We start from the raw sequence: 21,732 nt of genomic DNA, 5'->3' as shown, positions 1-21,732 counted from the left end.
TTTGCGAGACTCAGAAATTTAAATTGGAAGCTAAGTTTAGTAGCACTAAAACTTTATGGTAATAAATTCTTGGCATTTTTGCGAGCCTCAATGCATTTTAACGATCAAATCTACATACAGGCAGTTAAAGTGAAAGCTTTTATTTTAATGCGCCCATGCGCTGCTGTTGTGCGCTAGTCTCACGCTCGTAAAAACAAATATTAAGTTATTATCTTTAGGTGAGTTAGCTTATAAACTTGTTCAGCCAGGGGTACAACGCATCTAGGCGTGCATAAACGCCGGGCTTATCGGCCAGGGCGCACCCCACTCCCCAGGACACGATGCCCACCAGTTGCTCCCTGACCGACAAGGGTCCGCCGGAGTCCATCTGGCAGGCATCCGTGCCGCCGCGCAGGAATCCCGCACAAAGCATCCGATCCGTGACCCCTTTGCCCAGTAAAGTTCTGCAGGCGGTCTGGTTTACGATCGGAACTCGGGCATATTGCAGACTGTCCGATGGAACGCCATTCATGGACTTGAATCCCCAGCCGGCAATTGTGGCATAAGTGCCATCTGCTATCGTGCTATGGCTCACAGGTATAACTTTTATCTGAAAAGGAAAGCTCTTCAGTGGGCAGAAACCATCTAAGGTTGGGAAACACAAACCTTATTGGACAATGTCAGGTTCTTGGTTAATCGAACCACTCCGATATCATAGTCCATGGTCTTGGCATTGTACTTCTCATGGCTGTGCACCTCGGCCACTGAGCACAGTACTCCATCCTTGCGATTCCGCGAAGTGCCACCAACCTTTACTTTCAGCAGACGGGGCGACACTCCACCCAAACAATGGGCAGCAGTCAAAATGATTTGCCTACTGACGATTGAACCGCCGCAGTGATGGATCCCAAACAGTTGGATGGACACTATGTACGGAATGTTGGCTATATCAGCTGGAAATCCGCCAACAATGCGTGGGTCTGGTCGATTTTCCGCATAGGAGAGGCTGAGCGAAAAGCTAAGTATCAGCAATAACTTGCACATCATTTACACTTAGCCCAGCCGGTGAAAGAATCCTATTAAAGTTGGAATGTGCGGCGGTTAAGGCAGACTTTAAGTACAGAGGAACGTGAAAAATAATGAGAAAAAGCATTTCAATAAGTGCCCATTATTTTGTAATTAGGAAGAAGTTTCGCTTATCTCATAACTGTCTTCCCAAGCAGATTACTAAACGTTCGTGCTATAAGTTATTAAGAAACGGGCTAATTAAAGTATACACATAGTAAGTGAATCAAATGTTGGCTAAGAATGTTCTTGATCAGATTACATTTCTTCTTGAGTATCTTTTTAAACCACATATTTGTATGACAGTGTTCATGTATCAGTACTAATTTAATAAATTAATTTTTTTTTGTTTCATTTCTGTACCGTCATCTTATTAAGACATTTTTCATAACCAATAGTTTGAAATTCATGTAACTATAGTTTAGTTTCTGTGACATTTTCTTTTTTTTTTGTTTGGCTTTTGTGATTATCGTCATTTTCAAAGAATAGTTTTATAGTAAAAGTCCAACGGTCTGCGGAGATATTTTGGAGCCTTTCTATGAATCATCGCATAACCGGTAAAATTATATGGGGCTTTCTTCGTCGGTCTACTTCGCCTCTATTTTGACACATTTGCGGCTATATCATCTGAATGGCATTAATGGCCAAATTTGGTCTCCACACATTTATTGTTTGCCCAATTTGTTATCAAAGCACGACCCGTTTCTTGAAGAACGGACTCGAAAACTGATTTGCATTGGCTTGACCCATAAATTTGGAAATCAAACACCGTTTGATGGGCCATTCTAGATTTACATACCAAACACACTGAAAGCGCTGGATCTTTGCGCACCACACGGACTGTCTTTGCCAATAAAAGTGGGCTATTCAAGATCGGCAGATATCATTGATCTCTGTTTGTGTTCGTGGCCGTAGGATGGGATCTGAAATTGAGTAAAAGTAAACGCCGAAACCTAAGCCCACACAAAATGTTATGGTAGATTTAACTTAAGCCGATTAAGCCACATGGCTAGAATAAGAGAAAATGGGCAGCAAACGATTTCACGTGTAGCTCATTAGTGAAAGTGAAGAATAATAAAAACGCAAGCGACAGTTATAAGCCAAAACCCATTATTACGCCTAGGTTTATTTCTGTGGGCCCAAGGCGTTAACAGTCCAATAAGAAAATGATTAGAGGCAACTCTCCAAGTGGAGTACCTGAATGTTGTTAACAGGCAAAGAGCGTGGAGCCGAAAGAGCGGAGACAGGTGCACATTGTTCTCGATCGTTGACCGCAATTACTCCCCGCGTCTCAAGGTGGTTGCATCCCGAACAAGTTTGAGTTCGCTGTGGAGAGATCTTGTGCAGGTGATACGACAACGACTACGACGAGTATTTACCATGCTAACAATTTCTTTTTGTTTGAGATTCTCTCGGCTCAGAGCATCCATAGCCCCAAGACTTTCTTTTGTAAGAATTCCAGACTCAGACTCTCTCTCTCTCCCTCTCTTTTCCGCCTTCTCCTTCTACAGAACTTCTTTATCTAATTTTTATAACAAGTCACTCGGCGGCATTGAAGACTTCAGTTCTGCGGCGACCATCGAATGGTCAAGTTCGGCGTTTCCTTTGTCCCCCAGAGTGTGTGAACAGTGTGTTTCTTGGGCTGCGAAAGTGTTTTGTTTCAGTGTGACTAAGCTGAAATTCTCGGGATAGGCGGTAAAAAAAAAACTTTCTTAATTAGGTAATTGTTGTTCGGCAAAACTACAATGCCAGGGGCAAGTTTAAGTTTTAAATATTAACGAAATGCCCCATCATTTGGCATTAGTTGATAGGCGGCATTAGTTGATTGCGGGAACAGATACATAATAATTCGCTTAGTTTTTAACCACAAATCGAACCGCTGCACTAACTGCAGAATAACTAAGAAAAATCTGAACAAAAAATGTTAACCGGTTTATTTAAACGGCAGTGATCAAGCTGACGGATGACTTTGGCCAGCATTGAAAAACCGGGGACAATCATTCTGAATAAGTGAACTGCAAGAATGAAGGAAAAAAAAAAAGACTTCTGCTGCTGCTGCTTCTGCTGCTGCTGCTGGTGCAAAAACACACGAAACGAGAAAAAATTGTGTAAAATGCAAAAGTCCCACCATTGCATTCCAATCCATTCCACGTTTTGCTCTTCAAGACACCACAGACGTAGTCTGCAGCTTCCGTCAAAACATTAGCGAGCATTAGGACGTCCGTTTTGGAATGGCTGACTTGGTAGGGTCTTCTTGGCCATAATGGAGCAAATATTTCACACAATTTATGCAAGACTAATAGACTAATAGGCGGAAATGGCAAAAAAAAAAAAAAAAACACCATAAGAACCTAAATGCTGGACATTAACACAGTAGTAGTTCGTTAGGCGCTCGATTATCCCACGAATCTGTAATTGAGCATATTCAAAATTTTGCCAAATTGGAAATTGACTTAACAGTGTGATATCTACCGTTAAATAAAGCAACATTTAAGCGACCGAAGAAATGAAGTCATTAACACATTCAGAATGGTGAAAGTTTTTTTTTTGGCGGCGGCGTTTTTCTTGAAATTCGGATTTCTATTGACTTTTCGGCTGGCTGGCTGGTAGATCTTTTAATTACATCATGCATCTGGAAATAGGCTGAATGTGAATGGAATTGAAGTCGGTCAGAATGGGTGTAGTCGCTTTTGGAAATAAAAAAGAGCTATTAAGGCTAAAAGAGCCATAAAACCTAGTAAGATAAAAGAAAAAGTTCGAAAGTGCTAAACAGTTAACAAGTGCTGATTGGCCGAAACAGTGATCCCAAAATCTATATTGTGATGTGTTTATCTGATCGATTGATTGATCGATTGTTTACTGTCGTGCATATTTTCAAAGCACTTTATTGACTAAAACCGTTCCAGATGTCGCGTGCACAAAAATAGAGAAGTATTTTCATATTAAAAGCGAGTCTTAAATATATGAATTTAATCTTCATTTCATTCTCATTTTCATTATCCTTATTGAGTTAAATTTGAATAATAATAATGATATTTTTATATTCTTTTTTTTATTTATTATCCTTTTGGGTTAAATTAAAATTGCCAAATAAGCTTATTACAACAGTAGTTTTGAAGATAACTAAATAAACTTGAAAAGGAACATTTTTTGTACACAAAATTTCTGTTCCAATTACTGAACTTTGAAATCTTAATTAAAAAGCTTTCATAAGTTAATAAAACTCGAAAAGAAAACTTCCAACTTCTGAAATTTGAGGTCTTAGTCCCGATAAAAATCTTATTTATACAGAAAATATATGTGATATATTTTCAAAGGTATTAGATGGAAATAATAAGCTAGATGTTCTTTAGTACTTAGCAACTCTTTTTATACTCATGCGTGTGATGTGTGTACAAAAAACCATCTTTTACACATTTGTTTTCCCAACATGCCAACTATTTGAGGTATGTAAACGTTTTTATGGAATCCGGAATTCTTGGCCCCAAAAAAAGACCATCATTTAACAGTAATTTAGGCAATAAACGACTGCTCGCACTAATCGATTGTGATCAGCGACACAGTTAGGCGGTGCTATTTCCTTCGGGTGTCCATACCGGTTGTGTTTTTTGGTTTTCGCTGTGGGTTTGGGTTTGGGGTTGGGTTTGGGTTTGGGTTTCGGTTTGACTTTGGCTTTGTCTTTGGCTTTGGCTCTGGGTTCAACCTGATCGCTGCGGGCGCAGCAGCAACCCAATACATATGTCTATGCTCGGCAAAACAACTTTTTGACGATAATCATTGACCCAATTCTTCTGCCGCTTTCTACAAGATTTTTGTACAATAACATGGTCATGGACTCGTTATAATGCAGCTTCCTGAGTGGCCATTCTTTACATGGCATTGCTGGTGCTGGCGATGGTGATGGTGATGGTTCTGCTGCTGGTGCTGGCATATGATCATGTGCACCAGACCTCGACATTTTTCATACATTCAAAAGCCATTCCCAAAGCAAGAATCAAATGTGGAGGGGAAAACAAACATAGATTCAAAAGTCTTTCAAGCATTTTATCTCTAATTAAGTTACGGCTCGTTTTGACCGATGCAGGGTTTATGAATCATACATATTAACGGTATGGCATGGCCAATGTGTGTATGCCATCTACCACCATCCACCATCCACCATCTACCATGTACCATCTTATGATATAGTAGAAGAGATCGGTTTTTGGGTAGAACTCGAGACGTCGCCGCAGCGGATTAGTGTGTCTGGTGCGTCTGGTGCAGCCATGCGTTTCTTATACAACACCTACCTACCTACCGTTGGACCTACCTACGTACCCATCCCAGTATCTATGTATTACCTACCAATTTTTGTTGTTTTCTGCACACATGGCTATTCATGAGAATTCATATGGAATAACGGTTGAACTTAATAAGTCCGTCTCTGAATATATGTATGTGTAATCTATTGAAATACAGTTACAATGTTAATCAGTCATGCTTCAAGTGGGTTCCTAACGAGATATTCGCCGATAGCAATTACCTACCTTGCTCAAAAATCCAATAATATTCGTTTCTATAATTGAATTGTTGTCCCGAATCAAGTATTTGTATTATTAATTTTACAAATTGTTTGCCATGCCGTTTGGATTCTGGATAAAAGGCGGAGAAGCACTGCCCGCGCCAAACGAGTTCTACATGGTACTTGGTTAGAGTTGGGCGAAAAATTAGAGCTCATGACCCCTTGATAGTCTTTTCCAGCGCAACCGTCAATCATAAGCGATGCCCATTAACTTGGCAGTTGCGCAAGAGTTTAGCCCAGCGAACCAGAAACATCCAAGCGAATAGTGGTGAATGGTTGCACGGGGTCATCGACGTGAGCTCGGTTTCCTCCAACGGAGTTACTGCCCGTGATATTGTTTTCCGTTTTATCGTCTTTCCCCAGGGACTTCATAATTTACGTTACGCCTTATGGCAAACAAATTAATTTGAAAAGATTGAGACAGTACCTGCGTAGTCAATTTACCGCGCTCTATAAATAAAGTCTTGCGATTAACTTTACGATTACGTCCTTATAAAATTAAATACCCACTCTATTATTGATACAGGGTAATTTTTATTTTTATTGGGTATTACAAAATAGTAAGAACTTTTTAACGTATTATAAGAGATTTCAATATGAAATTGATAACATTTCTAAGATGAAATTGTTTTAAAAATATAAAATACATTCTCTAATTGATACTCTTTGGGTTTTGTTTGGCGTTATTTAAGCTTATAAACGAATTACTTCTTTTACAGGCCCCAGTGATACTATAAAGATGGCCAAGATCAACCTTTTAAGACACCTTTTCCTAGCCTTGATGCTATACAGTGTGGCCACGGCCAAGGAGCATTTGCGCATCCGAAGACAAGCTGTGGAATCTGTGACCGCAGCACTTCCGAATGCCAGTAAGATTATTGCCTCCGATGAGATTGAGACCCAGACAGAAGTGCCCAGTTTGAAGGAGAATCCCACCGAGATCAATAAGACTGAGAAGCCCATAGAAACAGTCGAGACGCGCAATTCAAACTTCGACTTGTCGGCCAGTTCGGATTCGTCCAGCCCCTTGGGTTCCGAGGAGGATGGCATCTACTATGATAATGCGCCAATCGATTGCAATCCTGAGCTTGTGGGCTTTGAAATTGTAACAGGGTAAGTGATAGTGATAGTGATAGTGATCGCTTATGAGTGGGAAAGCATTCAATAAGCCCTTCGGCAGATATGTCTTCTCGGCTCCCGAGAAACTGATGGACTCCCAGCCGGGCACTCTAATGCTCACCGATTGCCTAGACACCTGTAGGAAGAACAAAACTTGCCAGTCAGTCAACTATGAGACCGGGCTTTGTGTGCTCTTTTCAGCACATGCCGATCAATTACCGGGTAAGCTACTTACGACGCTAAACAAACTACCTCACATTTTAATCGCAATCGTTACAAAAGGTGCCCTAACCAAGTCGCAGTTCCCCGTATTCACTATCTATGCCCAAAAATCATGCCTCTCCGTGAAGCCCTGTTCGCGAGCCTGGTATGTCGATCGTGTGCAAAACTATAAGCTCAAGACGGAAGTTAAGCGTACCGTGTCGGTGGCGTCAAGACGCGAGTGCTTTGAACTTTGCCTAAGCGAAACCGAATTCACATGCAGGTAAGAGCTCACTTTTCAGTGCTACAGTGCGAAATGTTCTATCTGTTTCGATAGTCGAATAAATTACCATCCAAAAATGTCATTATATTTGGGTGCCCCTTTACTCAGGTCACATATAAACTTAAGTGGTAATTGAATACCCTACAGCTGGGAATACAAAATAATTATGTAGCCCATATAAAATTCTCTTAACCCATTTGATTTTTGCTAAAACATACTCCCAATACACCAACGTATTATTAAAAAAAAAGCTTCAAAATTAAAATTTCTGTGTTTTTCTTACAAAAATATACATTTAATGGAAACAATTTTTATTTTTCTGGATATCTAAGAGTTAAATATTGCGTTCCTGTGTTATTTATTAGTTTTCGCCCGCACCGCCCCGTTGGTAATTAATTTAAGAACCTCACTATTTATTCCATCCTTACACCTGCAAGGCTGAGTGCCAATTAAACTGATCCCTTTTATATTCTCCTTTTATGTCCCACATAGATCTGCCAACTATGATCGTGTCTCTGGAGCCTGCGAGCTAAGTGAGCTGGATCGCTTAACGTTAGCCGGCTCCAGTGCCTTCCAGGCGAGCGAAGGGTCCGATTACCTTGAAAATCACTGTGTCGATGAACCCAATAAGCTGTGCGAATTCAAACGTCTGCGTGGTCGCATTCTAAAGACGGTGGACTCTGTTTATCAAGAAGTCAGCAGTATTGATGAGTGCCGGGAGCTGTGCCTCAATTCGCCCTATAGGTGAGTAGCATTTCTTACTAATCAATATAACTATAAACTTAGACAACAAAATTTAATGCATTAATTGGTATGTGATGCCAATTATTGCTTCTTTTGGTTAAGGGTATGCAGAGGTACTATAGTTTCAGCCAAAAGCTGATCACTAATATATTTCATTTATAGGGTATGAAATGTCTCCTCTTCCCTATAAATTATATGTATTCTTGATCAGCATCTCTAGGGGAGTCGATCTAGCCATGTCCGTTTGTCCGTTCGCCTGTCCGTTTGTCTAATCTCTTTGTCTCTCAGTTTTAACACTATCTGCATGAGTCGAAACGGGCCGGATCGGTCGACTATATCATATAGCTTCCATAAAACAATCAAAAATTAAATATAAAAATAAAACTTTGAGGTTTTTCAATTTATACGAATGTTCTACGACATACAGCAAAAGTATTTTTTTTTTAAATAAATGATATGCAAGTTTAATGTAAGCATAAAATAAAAATGTAGTCGCTTTGCATAATATTTAATATGTGTAATAGGGTATATAAACTTCGACTTGCCCGAATTCAATTCTTGTGTTATTTTATTGTAAGATCATATAAGCCTTGCCTATTTGTATATTCGATAATTTCTTTTAAGGTGCCACTCGTACGACTACAATGACACGGGGGATATGGTCTGCAGACTGTCCCATCACAGTCGTGCCACTTTGGCGGATGTGCAGGAACCCTTCTTGGAGGTTCCCGAGGCGTCGACCTATGAGCTGACTTCCTGCTACAACGTCACCATCGAGTGCGGCGGTGGCGATATGCTGGCACGTATCCGCACCTCCAAGCTCTTCAGCGGCAAGGTGTACGCCAAGGGATCGCCCAAGTCCTGCTCGGTGGATGTGAAGAGTGCCCTGGACTTTGAGCTGCGGATGAACTATCACGATCTGGAGTGCAATGTGCGGCAGAGCACGGCCGGCCGCTATGTGAACGATATAATTATCCAGCACCACGACATGATTGTGACATCCTCTGACTTGGGCTTGGCCTTGGCCTGTCAGTACGACCTGGCCAACAAGTCGGTGAGCAATGGCGTGGACCTGGACGTGCGTGGGGACATCATGCCGGCACTATCCGAGGAGGTAATTGTGGAGTCACCCAACGTCATCATGCGGATCACCTCACGGGATGGCTCCGATATGATGCGCTCCGCCGAGGTTGGCGACCCACTGGCGCTCAAGTTCGAGATTGTCGACGAGCAGAGCCCCTACGAGATCTTCATCCGGGAGTTGGTGGCCATGGATGGCGTGGATAACTCGGAAATTACCTTAATTGATTCAAATGGCTGCCCCACCGACCACTTTATAATGGGGCCAATTTACAAGGGCTCGGTTTCCGGCAAGATGCTCCTCTCCAACTTCGATGCCTTCAAGTTCCCCTCGAGCGAGGTGGTCCAGTTCAGAGCCCTGGTTACGCCATGCATGCCCAGCTGTGAGCCCGTCCAGTGCGAACAGGAGGATACCAGTGGCGAGTTCAGGTCCCTCTTGTCCTATGGCCGAAAACGCCGATCGCTAAACACCACAGGTAAGTTGATATCTAAAAAGTTTCTACAGAGATGCATGAAATTCTTGTTGTTTATAGAAAACATTTTTCCATAACCTCCTTTTAACTTTTACTTAAAAAAATCATAAAATTTATGACCAAAATGTATTACAACTTTTCTCTTTGCATTTAAATGTTTTTTATGTTCAAAGATTACAAATTGTTTTTACCCTCCATTTAATTTATTATTTTTATTATTTATTATTTTTTCTAAACAAAATATCATGCTTAGAAAAGGCTAGATGAATAAATCATAAAATGTGTGACCAAAAGATATTCAAACTTTTCAACTAAATATTTATTTATGTTTTTTTTATATTTTAAATATTTAATATGTATCATCCTTACAGTAGGCCAAATAAGGCTTTTATTAATGAAAATATCATAAAATTGATGACCAAAAGATCTCTTTGTATCTAAATATTTCTTTATGTTAAAAGACAAACATTTTCCTTCTTTTCCTTTTAAATATTTAATATATATCATCCTTAGAAAAGGCTGGATAAAGTATCATTTAATTGATGACCAAAATATATTAAAACTTTTCTCTTTGCCTCCAAATATTTCGTGTTCTCGAATAGATGATCATCCAAGACCACGTCGCGATATAGACACTTCAAAGAAGTCCGCTCCCAGCGACATGCTGCTGGTTCAATCCATTCAGATCACTGACAAATTCGGATTTAAGCAAGATAAGCAAGAAAGCGGCGATTATTATGACGGAAATGAAACCACGTTTAAAGCCAACGAGGAGGGGCATGGATTTTGCGTTAACGCTATTGGTAAGTACACTTTTACGATCGAAAGAAACTTTTAAAAGAACCACTTTGCCAGCTAGAAAAAATACCTGAATAATAACCTAACATATTACTGACAATTCCATTCGTTCTATTTTTTATTTATTTTTGTCATTAGGTCTTATTACGGCTGCCACTATTTTCCTGCTAACTCAGTTGGCAGTGATCGCGATCTGGACCTACTGCTACCAACGTCGTCAGAAACTGCAGCCGTATCAGCATTCTTACTAAATAGAAACAGAAACAGAATCGCATATTCTATATATATTAACACATAACGTCTAAGCTTCAAACGGTGCAATCAATATTTACGCAATGTTATGCTAATTTACTACGATTAGCTACGAATACGAATACGAATACGAATACCCGTCGTCCTGATACAACATCCGCTATTTGCCTTATCTAGTCAGTGCACGATTTTAGAGAAAATGAAATTATATGTGTCTTGTTCGTTCGGTGGAATTCAGAATTCAGAATTCACAATTCAGATTGTTTGCATTGCAGCCATGGCGTTTTGAAACAACACTCGATCGTGTTAGGTTTGTGTATTCTTCAGACAGATTCCCTACTTGCAAAGGAAGTTCGATCCTTATAACTGCCTTGAACTTCTTTTGTGACTCCGGAAGTTGAGTGGTTGACATTTGTAAAAACTAATGCATATTACATTTACTTTTTTCGAATTAACACCCTACCATCTGTATCGAATGCGACTTAGTTTAGTTAAGCTCTATAATTTATTACATATCAATGTTCAGTTTAATGTTTGCATTGGACCCCTTTAATTTTATGGAACGAAACTCATTTTATTATTATTAAACATTAAGACTTTTAATGAATTTTATACCGTGTGTGTGTGTGCTTATTTTTGGGCGGGCTTAGAGAAAATAATAAACAAATTTCTAAAACTATTTCACTGGGTTTTCATGTATGGAAATAAACTTTCTAATAATTCTAATTAACTATAATTATTATTCCTTGCATTTGGAGCATCATATGTATGGGAATGGTTGAACAAAAGTCTTAGGCACTCAGACTTTTACCCACGCATAACAAATTGTGCGAACTGGAGTTGCAATGCAGACACCTGCGAATTATTATTTATACTTCAATAAAACTTTAAATGCATCCAACTGTAAAAAGCGACTCGAGGGCTTCCAGGAACATCACTCACTTAGAGTCGCCCAAAATGCACGACACACTCGCCATCGCCAGAATCCGAATCCCAATCCCAAGCCACAAAAATGAGGAAGGGAAGGCAGCGATTCACTTTTCGATGTGGGCAGAGAGGCTGAAAGGCAGAAAGGTCCAAATGTCGTGCTTGTTTTCGTAAGTTTTCCCAGCGACTCGACGTTTCATCTTCATTATGGAGTTTAGAGTTTGCAGTGTGGAGTTTGCAGTTTGGAGTTTGCAGTTTGGAGTTTGGAGTATGGTGTATGGAGTGTATGGTGATGGTGATGGTGATGGCGTACACCTGTACGAAGATCTAGCAGCTGTATAAGTATCGTTAGCAGCAGCGCTTGTGTGAATCATGCAAATAAATGCACCCTCAGCACAACAGGAAACAGGCTTCGTGCAGATTTGTATCTTTATCTGCTCGAGGAACGCTCTTGCATACGGGAAAGTGACTCCTGTCCTGTCCAATCCTCTGGCCGTCACTCTACTCCTCTAGATGACTGCAACTCCGACTGGATTCCTCTCAATTAATTTACTTAGCAATGCGCCTTCAACGACACTACTTCAAGTGCTACCATTACTAGTACCAGTACCAGTACTAGTACGAGTTCGAGTACAAGAGTACTTAAGAGCAGCGCCTAAAGATTTTAGATCGCTGGCGGTACTTAACTCTAAATTGTAGTTGTTTTTTGAGGCATAATCTGAAAAGATTCTTAATTAAAGCATGCATGCAAGGCGATAAAAATGAATGTACGTTAGATTTGTAATGATGGTGCCGTGCTGTGGTTATTTTCCTCGCTCAATTAGAGATTCCCAGTGTCGATTGTGCTCCGTCAGCACACGAAATAATTGGATGTGTGTTCACCGCCAATGGCACAGCAAAAGCACAAGCACAAGCACAAGCAAAAGCAACAACAATAGCAACAGTTCAGCACAGCATTCGTGCTAAGAATTGATCACATATGCAGAAATTAAAATGCATCACGTTCGAAGGATGCATAAGAAGTTTTGCTGGCTGAGCTTTATTGTCTTAAATCGGCGTGCACATATTTATGGCTAAGAAACCACAGGTGTTGGTAAGAGAAAAGAAGCACATAATAAGATGTCGCAAAAGGTAACTGGTTTTCTTTTTACCTAAAGACTGAAGGCCGTTCTGTATTATTTATAGGTGCCACAATTTAATTTCTATTCAAATACATAAATTTCATTTCGCTGCTCTGAAAATATTAAGTTGAAATACCAATTTCCTGTAAGACTGGCCGTATATGCAACCCAATATATATGTATACACTTTATTTTTACAATAGGAAAACATGTACTTAGATTAATATGTGAATTGATATAATTTGTATACTATATCCGTTTCAAGTATAAATAAAATAATCAAGTAAAATTATTAAAACAGTCGGCACGGGGTTTACCTTGTCCATTCGCCAACCGAATTTACTATGTACAGCAGACTCCGCATGGCCGTGTTATTGATTACAGATCTGACTATAAGCGTTTCAGTGAAATGGAACTGACTGACGTTTATGGCAACACTAACACTTTGGGTTATGATTCCGAATAGATGGTGCATCGTTTGTTCTTTCCAACGGAAGCCAGCAAATTGTTGTTTGGGCTCCAACTGACCGCATTTACCGCCGTGCTGTGGATTAAAAGCAAGGCCAGCCTTAATTTAAGGACGTTAAAAAGGTAATGCCATGGGCAAAAATAGCATTAATAGCATTACGAATTTAAGGATGTGGAATGAACAAAGCCATAAACAGGTACTTCCTCTTGGGGAAGCGCCCTACAATTAAGTTTTTACGACCCACCTGTGACCCTTGAGAGTGGCTTCTAGGAAACCATTCACATTCCAAATGTATATGGCGCCATCCGCTGATCCACAGGCAATCTTCAAGCCGCTCGAGTTGAACGAAGCCCGAGCAAAATCACAGCTGATTTTAAAATGTTCGTTTCTGTTTCAAGTAAAGTATGACATTATTTCGTTGATTTTTGAGCAGACGAATGCATAGACTTACGTAAACGTGGATATAACTTGATTTTTGCGTAAATCTAATAATTTAATAGTATCGTCTCTTACAGAGCATATGAGGTAATTGCAATCTGTTGAACTGATATGTTATAAAAGTGGAAAGTAGAATTTCCAAAAATTAGGTAACTTGCCCTTTGACAAATCCAAAGAGGTGATTTTGGCCGGCATTAGGACATCATCTGCTTGCTTTTCGGTACGTATATCCCAGAAGCGGATCTTCTTGTCGTAGTGCCCGCTGATAATCGTTGAACCCAGGCTGTCGGTGGTCACGAGATCATTGCAACTAGATCCGGCGAATTTCGTCTCTATGCAGGCGATGCTGCGCAAATCCCATATCTTCAAAGTGCGGTCATGGCTTCCGGTCACCACTTTAATGGGCTCTTGGACATATTTGGCGGCCATCACTTTGCCACTGTGACCCGTCAGCGTGTGCTTCAATGGGCAAGAATTCAAGGCATACAGTTAGCGCGGATTTATGTACGTTATAGGGCAGACATCGTTTCACAACGATCTCGACACAGCATCTTAGTGGGTAGCGTAGGAAAACAAAAAGACTAACAATAGCTACTTGGGGCTGAGGACCGACGACCGCCAACACCTTTTCTGGCATCGCATATGTAGCCTCCATTAGAAACCGGCTAATTTCTCGAGCTAAGTATCTTTCACCAGAACGTCGTGCAATTAAAAAGTGTCCAAAGAGACTGTGCACATTTAATTACCGCGTTATAAACAAGGATCTTAAACACCAGGCATAACTGCCGCAGAGAATTCATTGACATAGGTCGTCGCATGGTGGGACATATTTTGGAGCCCAATCCAGAGCTACACACTCTATTATATGCTCGTTTATGAATTAAAGTCATTGACACTCTAAAGCGTGGATTCTCGCTTAAACTGGGAACTGTAAAGTCTCGAGTATTTATCTTTCCAAGCAGATGCTTAATTGTTGAAACAAGAAACTAGATAAGATAAAAATGTCTTCCCTGGGGATTGTTGATTTATAAGATTTCGGGGGAATCGGTCGGTGGTAGTTACATTAAGCTAGTAGACCAGCTAGCGAGCCTTAAAAAATAGGAGTAAAGTTAAGTAACTATAACAATAAATCTGCAAAAAGGGAATGCTGTTTAACCTATTAAACAAATAATAAAAGTCTTTTACTAATTGCTAATTTAAAGCCGTTCCGAGTGGTCTGTCTATATAGACATGAGCCATGGGGTTTGGGGTTTGGGGTAAAAGGCTCGGTTCTGTTTCTCTTAATTAAAGAGCCTCTAAATGCGATCTTCAACCGGCAACCGGTCAAGTCGAACGGTCAATGTACGCGCAGCGCACTGTGGCTTGAAACGAAGCGCAGACCACTGGTAGCCGTGATGGCTCAAACATGTTTGACTGGAGCCACCTCAAAGTGGAGAATTCGAGAGCGGAGAGTTGGAGAGTTTGATAGAAGAGTGTGTGATAAACGTGAGAAGAGCGGCTTCAGCCAAGAGGCCGGTTTCTAACTAATAACATGGATGGAAGTGTTCTCTTAAACAGTCTAATCTTGGACAAACCTGCGGTTTATTTGGCTACGAAAACGTGTTGTCCACAAAACCGGTGGGTTTGAAATTCTGCAAACCAATCCGCATTTTGTCGGAATGCTTGCGTGGTAGGAAATGTCCTCTTTTTGAGAGCCATAAATTAGGAAAACCATTTTTTTTAACGGATGACAAGTTACAGAGGCCTAATATGACAGGAGGATAAATAACAATCACACCTGAGAGCCACTATAAAAATCAATTAATCAATAAGCCTCACAAAAAGCCAATTTACTTTTATATCTATCTAAAAAGTTTTAATGTGATTCGAGCCACGATTGGTAATAAAGTAAATTATTTTTATGCTCTTTAGTTATTGCATTCGCTTTAGTATGCGACCCTAAAGAAAATAATTTCTTAATTCAATAAAAAATTCAAATTGTTAGGTAGCCAATTTACTTTTATATCCAGACTTAAAAATTGTAGTAAATCGAACAGCGATTGTTCATTAGCTGAGCTATTTTATTATTGCTTTTGCTTAAGATTGATTCTTTTTACTAGCAACGGAAATGTTTAATTATGGTTGCCAATTATTTTTATTGGGCGGAATAAATGATTGTAATATTTATTTATTTTAGTTTCAAAACATTTGGTAAGCAGCCTGGGGTAAACTGTTTACAAAATAAATTCCCCATGTAAACAAATGGAGAAATTATTAGGGCTTTGAAATTTACAAGCTGTTTTGAGCTAAGAAAAATAAATCCTCAGCAAAGATGTGTGTTTCTGAATAAAGTGAAATCTCCCGCATAAATTTGTAGCGATTTGGGGTGTGTGAAAGGTCTTGGGATGAATAGTAAAAAAGGCGCAAGTATTAATGATAATAACTTGGCAATCAGTTGACTGTTTGATCGCATTGTGGCCAGAGGCCGTACAAGTCAGTGTGCTCATTTTAATGCTGCAGCATACAGCTCACAGCTCAAAGCTCACGGCTCACAGCTCGACGGCGCTATTCTTCAGTTACAGTTTCCAGTTGTGCGCAAAAGAACCGTTTAAATGTCAATCCAGAAATACCAGTTAGAAGCGAAGAGTCGGTGTATCACACGGATGAAGCTGGCCGAGAAGCTGGCCGAGAAGCAGGAAGAACTGCACTTGTATGTTCATTCGCATGCTGACGATGTGCAGCACAAATGGATGGAGTTGCGGATCTGGCCTGACCAGGCGAGAGATGAACCTTGGGCTACGAAAGATTATGCTGCTGCAATTCAGGCCAACCGCCAATGTGTTGGCCAGTTTCCCCCCAAAGCCTTCATAGACGACTCTTATTTATGACCGTCAATTGAAATTGATTCATGTGATAAGACTCCAGAGTAAACGTTCTTAAGTGGGTCTAAATGCCTCTTCTTTTAGAAACTTAACAAATTCGTTGATTGAAATAAACCAAAGTAGTAATAATTGTTTTAATAAAAAATCCTTCAAATGTATTGTGTATCATTAGACCAAAAGACACAATAAACTATAAAAAACGTGTTATTTAATAGCTTAAAAATGGGTCTATAAAAAAAAGCTTAAGTACAAGCAATAAATAACTTTGAACAGAGTAAACCCCATTTCGGTTTACCATTTTAAAGAAATCTATAACCTCCTAGCCAAGGCATAAAATCATTTCTCCAATCATTCTTAGCTAGAACACTGACTGAACCACCATAGTGGTTCATATATCATAGTTAAAGTGCTTTATTTACTACATATATCAGTAAACACTTTTGTTTGCCATCAGCGTCTCTGTAATGTTGACTTGTTTACTTTTCGCCTTTTTTCCTAGTTAGAAAGCGGCAAACATGCAAAATTTATTTATAAACATTGACATTGGTATGAATGTGTGCATACACGTACATACATAGCCAACATGAGTAAACAAAGGCGAAAAAAAGAGAATATCACGAGGGCTGAAAATTCTTTATAAATCAAGGCATCAAAGAAGTCGGTTTTTTTTAATCTGCTTAAAGCAACAATAGAAAAGGAAAGTATGGTTAGGCCCATTCTGGCCAAGACTAATTGCACGAAGTATGTCCGTTTAGCACGAACTCATTACTTCTTTTATGTATATATATGTACTATGCTAATACTTGTTTTCAAGTGAATAAGTCAATTATTTTAGCTAATAATTTCAAACAAGTTTTAAGAGCAGTACTCAGAATTAATAATATTTCATTTTTAAATTCTTAGAGAACAAAGTGGTTTTTTTACCCAAATATACAAACAGTTTTATTCCTAAATTATCTAGCGTGTAGACTAGTCGACCAAACTGAACAAACATTTTCCCCCATTCTAAAATTCAATTTATTTAAATGCTGTGCTAAACAAAACAGAACTCAGGAGACTAATAATTTAGCTAAATATTCGTTCGCAGTATTTCTTTTCCACCGTGTTTTATGAATTAATAAACATTTTACTTACTCTTAAGCGATTATCCATCACCGTCCAAACTCTGGCCCCGTAATCGTTGGAGGTGCCCAATATGTAGGCACCTGTTGAATCAAAATCAACGGAATTGATTCCTGCACTGCTGCCGCTTAAAACTGCGCGTGGTTCAGTGGAATCTGAAAGTACACATTGTAAATTAGTAAGTTTATGATAATTAATTAATTTTAAATTATTAATAATAACACTTTTGCCATTTTAAACAGTTTGAACGAATGAATCATGAGAAAATACTATTAATAATACTATTTACATACTAAATAATATTTAGTTAAACTCTTACAGCAATAGTTTTCTTAAAATACCTCATTGAGGCACTGTGTTGCCTGAATTTTCTTAAAAATAACTATAGAGATAAAGGCGTGATAAATGACTTACTTTTGCCAATATCCCAAAGCTTGACCTTGCGATCAGCGCCACCGGTGGCCACCATCCGCTCCACGGGGCTCCAGCGCACCGCGTGCGACTCGTTTTCGTGGGCCTCGAATTTCATAAGGATCTTGGTCGGATTGGCCTGGCCCAGATAGCCGGTGGCCTTCAGGGTGTCAATGGAAGCCCGGGTGTTGTCGCAAACCTCGCCTGCTGTAAAACGAGCGCTAATATATTCATTATCATCGAGACCTATGGCTTCCATGGCGCCGTTAATGGTGGCCTCGTCGAAGTCCTCGTCGCCGATGAGACCGCCAACGAACTGGGCGGGACTGGAGTTGCGCTGCAAGGATGCGGCGCCTGGCGATGTCGAGGTGTTGCTGGACGAGCCGGGTTCACGGACCGCGTCTTCCAGGTCACGTTTCAGTTTGGCCGAACGTTTCCTGAAAATTGACGGCAGTCTTTTTCTAGATATGTTCGAAAACGGTTATACATTTATATTAAACCAAAATAAAAGGAGCAAATCAGAATGAATGACACAATCGATAATATTCGTCTAAATGGTCCGTTCTACTCCTTGGCGTTTGTTAAAGTGTTAGTAAAAAATATTGATAAATATTTATTACATGCAGTTTGTGTTGTATTCCGTAAACCTTTACGTATTGGTAGTTCCCGTGCTCCGCATTTTTTTTTGGTTAACTTGCTTGCATGACGTTTGGTGGGTGGGCAATAAAGTGGCTTTTATTAACACAACTAGGTGGTCAGCGGTCGGGTGGATGGACACTGTAATCTCTAATCGGGTATTAGGATAATAACTAATATGCATGCCCTGCAACTGAACAACTCGAGTAACTATTATTGTTTTTCATATTTCATTTTATATTCATATATAGGACATATATGTATATATATATATTTATATATTCATATATAGGACACTCTATAGAGTTCTATTCTTGCGAACCTCTCCTGTAAATTACTTAATTTCTTGTTCCCTTATTTGTGATATTAAAAGGCATACAAAGGCGCTTTTTGGCGATTTAAACAAAAAAAAGTTGTAGTCAAAATACATCTGTATACTTATTAAAAAAAAATCGTTTATCCTTTTTAAAATGTGATGTAAGCAAAAAGCTACATTATCCGTAGAAATAACGATTATTTTGTATGTATTTGTTAACAGTTTACATGGATTTTTTTATCAAACTCTTTTATAAGCATTAGATAAGCCTCGCGATTAACCATTTTATGTGTATGTATCTCTGCACTTATCTGGTTACGAAAATGCATTTATATACATGTATATTAATGATCGAAGAGATAAGTTATATTAAACGTTATGTTTTGCATGATAATAGGGTTATAACGCTGTTGTTTTCTCAATAAACGTACCTTATTATGCTTTCGTTTTCCTCATTCAACTTGTCGGCATCCTTTGACTTGTATTGCATTAGTCGTTCCAGTAATCGTCGATTTTCATCCTGTGAATCACAAGAGAACGAAAAGCTTTTTAGCAGACGCTTTTTCATAATTAGAATATTTGCAAATATTTGGCGCCGTTGTGAGCTGTTTTCCCCGTCGAACGCTAATATGCTACTGGATTGAATTCGAAAAGATAGCAAGCTTTTGCCGTGTGTATTCGAGGCATAACCATTCGAGCCATCTGCAATATATTTATCGGCATGCACGAAACAAATACCATGCAAATTAACTTTTTCAATTGGATTCGGAAGCCTCAGGTTAAGTACCAATAAAAATATTTTGTACACAATTTCGAAATACAAATCTGAAGATTTAATTTATTTTTGCTAATAAACGATCAATGGATAACCAGAATAATATCATTGAAAACTACCTAGTAAAAATTATATGTTATCGAATATTCACGAAAACGTTTTGGCACTAATACTTTTAAATGTTTTATTATTCCAAAAGTGTGTAAGTTTATTTATTCTCTGACCTACTTTTAAGAAACCCCACTAATAGATCGTTGTCTATGACTACAGTTTTTAATTAATGCATTTCGACTGACTTACACTTACAATTAAACTTACAAATTATTAATTTCACTATATCAATTTGGCAGTTACAAAAATTTACTTTTTATGTGTATTGCTTAAAGTCAACTTAATCAAAGAGGATGTGATCGTGTAAGAATATATATAAACTGGACCACTTACTTGTACTCCTCTCAATTTATCCTCGAGGGAGCTAAATGCCAATTGTAGCGCTGTATGCTCATCCAACATGGTGTTGTTGAGTTTCTTAAGTTCTTCTAAACTCGAGTGAAGGAGTTGCACTTCAGCCCGCAATCGATTGTTATTCGTTTGCTGCTCGGCAAGGCTAAAAAATAGATATATTAGTGACTATGAGCAATATGAGTTGACACACATTTCCACATGATGTTCCACATTTCAAATTCGCCATGATTGTGATATGATTAGGGATTTTAGGGATTTTTAAAAAGCGACCTATATATTAATCCTTAAAAGAAAAATTTAAAAATCAAACCTATCGTGATTAAAAAAGTCCTGAAAGCTATACAAAATTAGTGTTTTTCGATTTCTTATCGACAGTTTTACCTACTTTTTAACTTAACCTTTAACTTAATCTGATTAAGCTCTACTCTGTTTCTGAACTCTTATCTTAGTGATTTTAAAAATCGACATACTTTTGTATCGATTTCAAAATGACTTTAAACAGAGAAGAAATTGGTCATAAAAAACAAAAATAAGATGGAAAACTAACTACTTAAACTGACCCTTTGCGGTCATAAAATCTCTCTAAGAAGTTATTGGATTGAAACCCTTATCAGTATTCGGTTTCTGTAAGTCTCTAACAAATTTAAATTTGTTTTTAAACTTTACTGGCGAATATGAAACCCGGAACAACCCCGATGGCTACCTGTGCTCCTTCTCGGAAATGATCATCCTCTGCTGCTCCATCTTCTGGTTGAGGTCCACAATCATCTGCGAGTTCTCGCCCTTGCGCTTGTGCAGATCGGTGAGCTCCTCCTGCTGGCTGAGCAGCTTCTTCTCCAGGGTGGCAATGGCCACGTTGGAGCCAGTGCCACTGCCACCTGTTGACACCGCACTGCGGAGCTGCTCGTTTTCCACGGAGAGCTTCAGGTTGTCCGCCTTGAGCTGGGCCACATGGTCGATCAGGCGGTTGTCTGCAAGGCAATTAAAGAATGTGACCATGAGATGATGTGTGCAAGTAGAGATGATGGTGATTCGGAGGTTAACTGGTGCGCAATGCGGGGGCAACTGGGGCTCCGCTGGCCCCGGCTACCCGAATTCGAATTCTTACTTTGCTCGATGATCTCCTTAAAGTTGTCGCATTCCTTGCGATTGCGCTCCCGTAATCGGCGAACAACATGCGCTCGCCACACATGTTCCTCCGTCGACATCTTTTTAATGTGTTTTCCCCGGAATTTACTGGGTATTCGGTGATCGGGATTCCGGACTTTTGGCTTGGGCTCTCGGTTGCTGGGTTCGTGGCGACACCTTGGCGTTGTCGTCTAATCGCATCGCAGTAGGCGTGGCACGGGCGCTATAAGGCGGCTGCGTTAAATCGCATAATTGTTTTTAACCAAATATGATTATTATTCAGCTGTTCATATCAACAAATAGAGCTGGTGGTGGAACTAAATCAATTTTATTGTTCGATATTTTCAGAAACTGGGCAGCACTGTTTGGTCCTATCGATTGTTTTTGGGCGGCAGTGTTGTAATGCGCTTTCGCAAGTGCTGCAAAACGTCTAAAGATTTAAATTGCTAAAACCGTTAAAGCTTGCAGTTGGTTTAAATATATAAAAAGTATATTTGAAATCTCATTT

General features: G+C 39.4%; 3 protein-coding genes across 11 annotated transcripts; 1 reads left to right on the top strand and 2 right to left on the bottom strand.

Annotated features, from left to right (window-relative positions):
* Positions 1-124: 124 nt before the first annotated feature.
* LOC128255845 (trypsin-1) lies at positions 125-1,100 on the bottom strand. The gene is made up of 2 exons (XM_052985624.1): positions 646-1,100; positions 125-589 (listed from the first exon to the last, which is right to left on the bottom strand). Exons 1-2 carry the CDS (start codon positions 1,024-1,026, stop codon positions 224-226), a joined length of 747 nt encoding a protein of 248 aa, XP_052841584.1. The 5' UTR covers positions 1,027-1,100; the 3' UTR covers positions 125-223.
* A 1,492-nt stretch (positions 1,101-2,592) lies between these two features.
* Positions 2,593-11,167, top strand: LOC128255690 (uncharacterized). 2 transcript variants are annotated; one of them, XM_052985396.1, is made up of 8 exons: positions 2,593-2,739; positions 6,325-6,718; positions 6,786-6,946; positions 7,007-7,208; positions 7,701-7,952; positions 8,577-9,508; positions 10,108-10,308; positions 10,442-11,167. In XM_052985396.1, the coding sequence occupies exons 2-8, from the start codon at positions 6,345-6,347 to the stop codon at positions 10,552-10,554; spliced, it is 2,235 nt and encodes a 744-aa protein (XP_052841356.1). In that variant the 5' UTR covers positions 2,593-2,739; positions 6,325-6,344; the 3' UTR covers positions 10,555-11,167. The 2 variants fall into 2 exon arrangements, with proteins under 2 accessions (XP_052841356.1, XP_052841349.1); XM_052985389.1 differs by having other exon boundaries at positions 2,593-2,764.
* A 1,588-nt stretch (positions 11,168-12,755) lies between these two features.
* On the bottom strand, positions 12,756-21,540 carry LOC128255717 (autophagy-related protein 16). 8 transcript variants are annotated; one of them, XM_052985419.1, is made up of 10 exons: positions 21,205-21,540; positions 20,800-21,067; positions 20,076-20,238; positions 19,288-19,376; positions 17,908-18,365; positions 17,506-17,648; positions 13,669-13,969; positions 13,524-13,608; positions 13,317-13,460; positions 12,756-13,147 (listed from the first exon to the last, which is right to left on the bottom strand). In XM_052985419.1, the coding sequence occupies exons 1-10, from the start codon at positions 21,302-21,304 to the stop codon at positions 13,054-13,056; spliced, it is 1,845 nt and encodes a 614-aa protein (XP_052841379.1). In that variant the 5' UTR covers positions 21,305-21,540; the 3' UTR covers positions 12,756-13,053. The 8 variants fall into 8 exon arrangements, with proteins under 8 accessions (XP_052841379.1, XP_052841387.1, XP_052841423.1 ...); XM_052985427.1 differs by having other exon boundaries at positions 17,908-18,341; XM_052985463.1 differs by lacking the exons at positions 20,076-20,238; positions 20,800-21,067; positions 21,205-21,540 and adding an exon at positions 19,950-20,010 and having other exon boundaries at positions 17,908-18,341.
* Positions 21,541-21,732: the final 192 nt, after the last annotated feature.

This window comes from Drosophila gunungcola, chromosome 3R (assembly GCF_025200985.1).
Source record: "Drosophila gunungcola strain Sukarami chromosome 3R, Dgunungcola_SK_2, whole genome shotgun sequence".
NCBI lineage: Eukaryota > Metazoa > Arthropoda > Insecta > Diptera > Drosophilidae > Drosophila > Drosophila gunungcola.
This window is presented reverse-complemented; position numbering and strand designations above follow the sequence as displayed.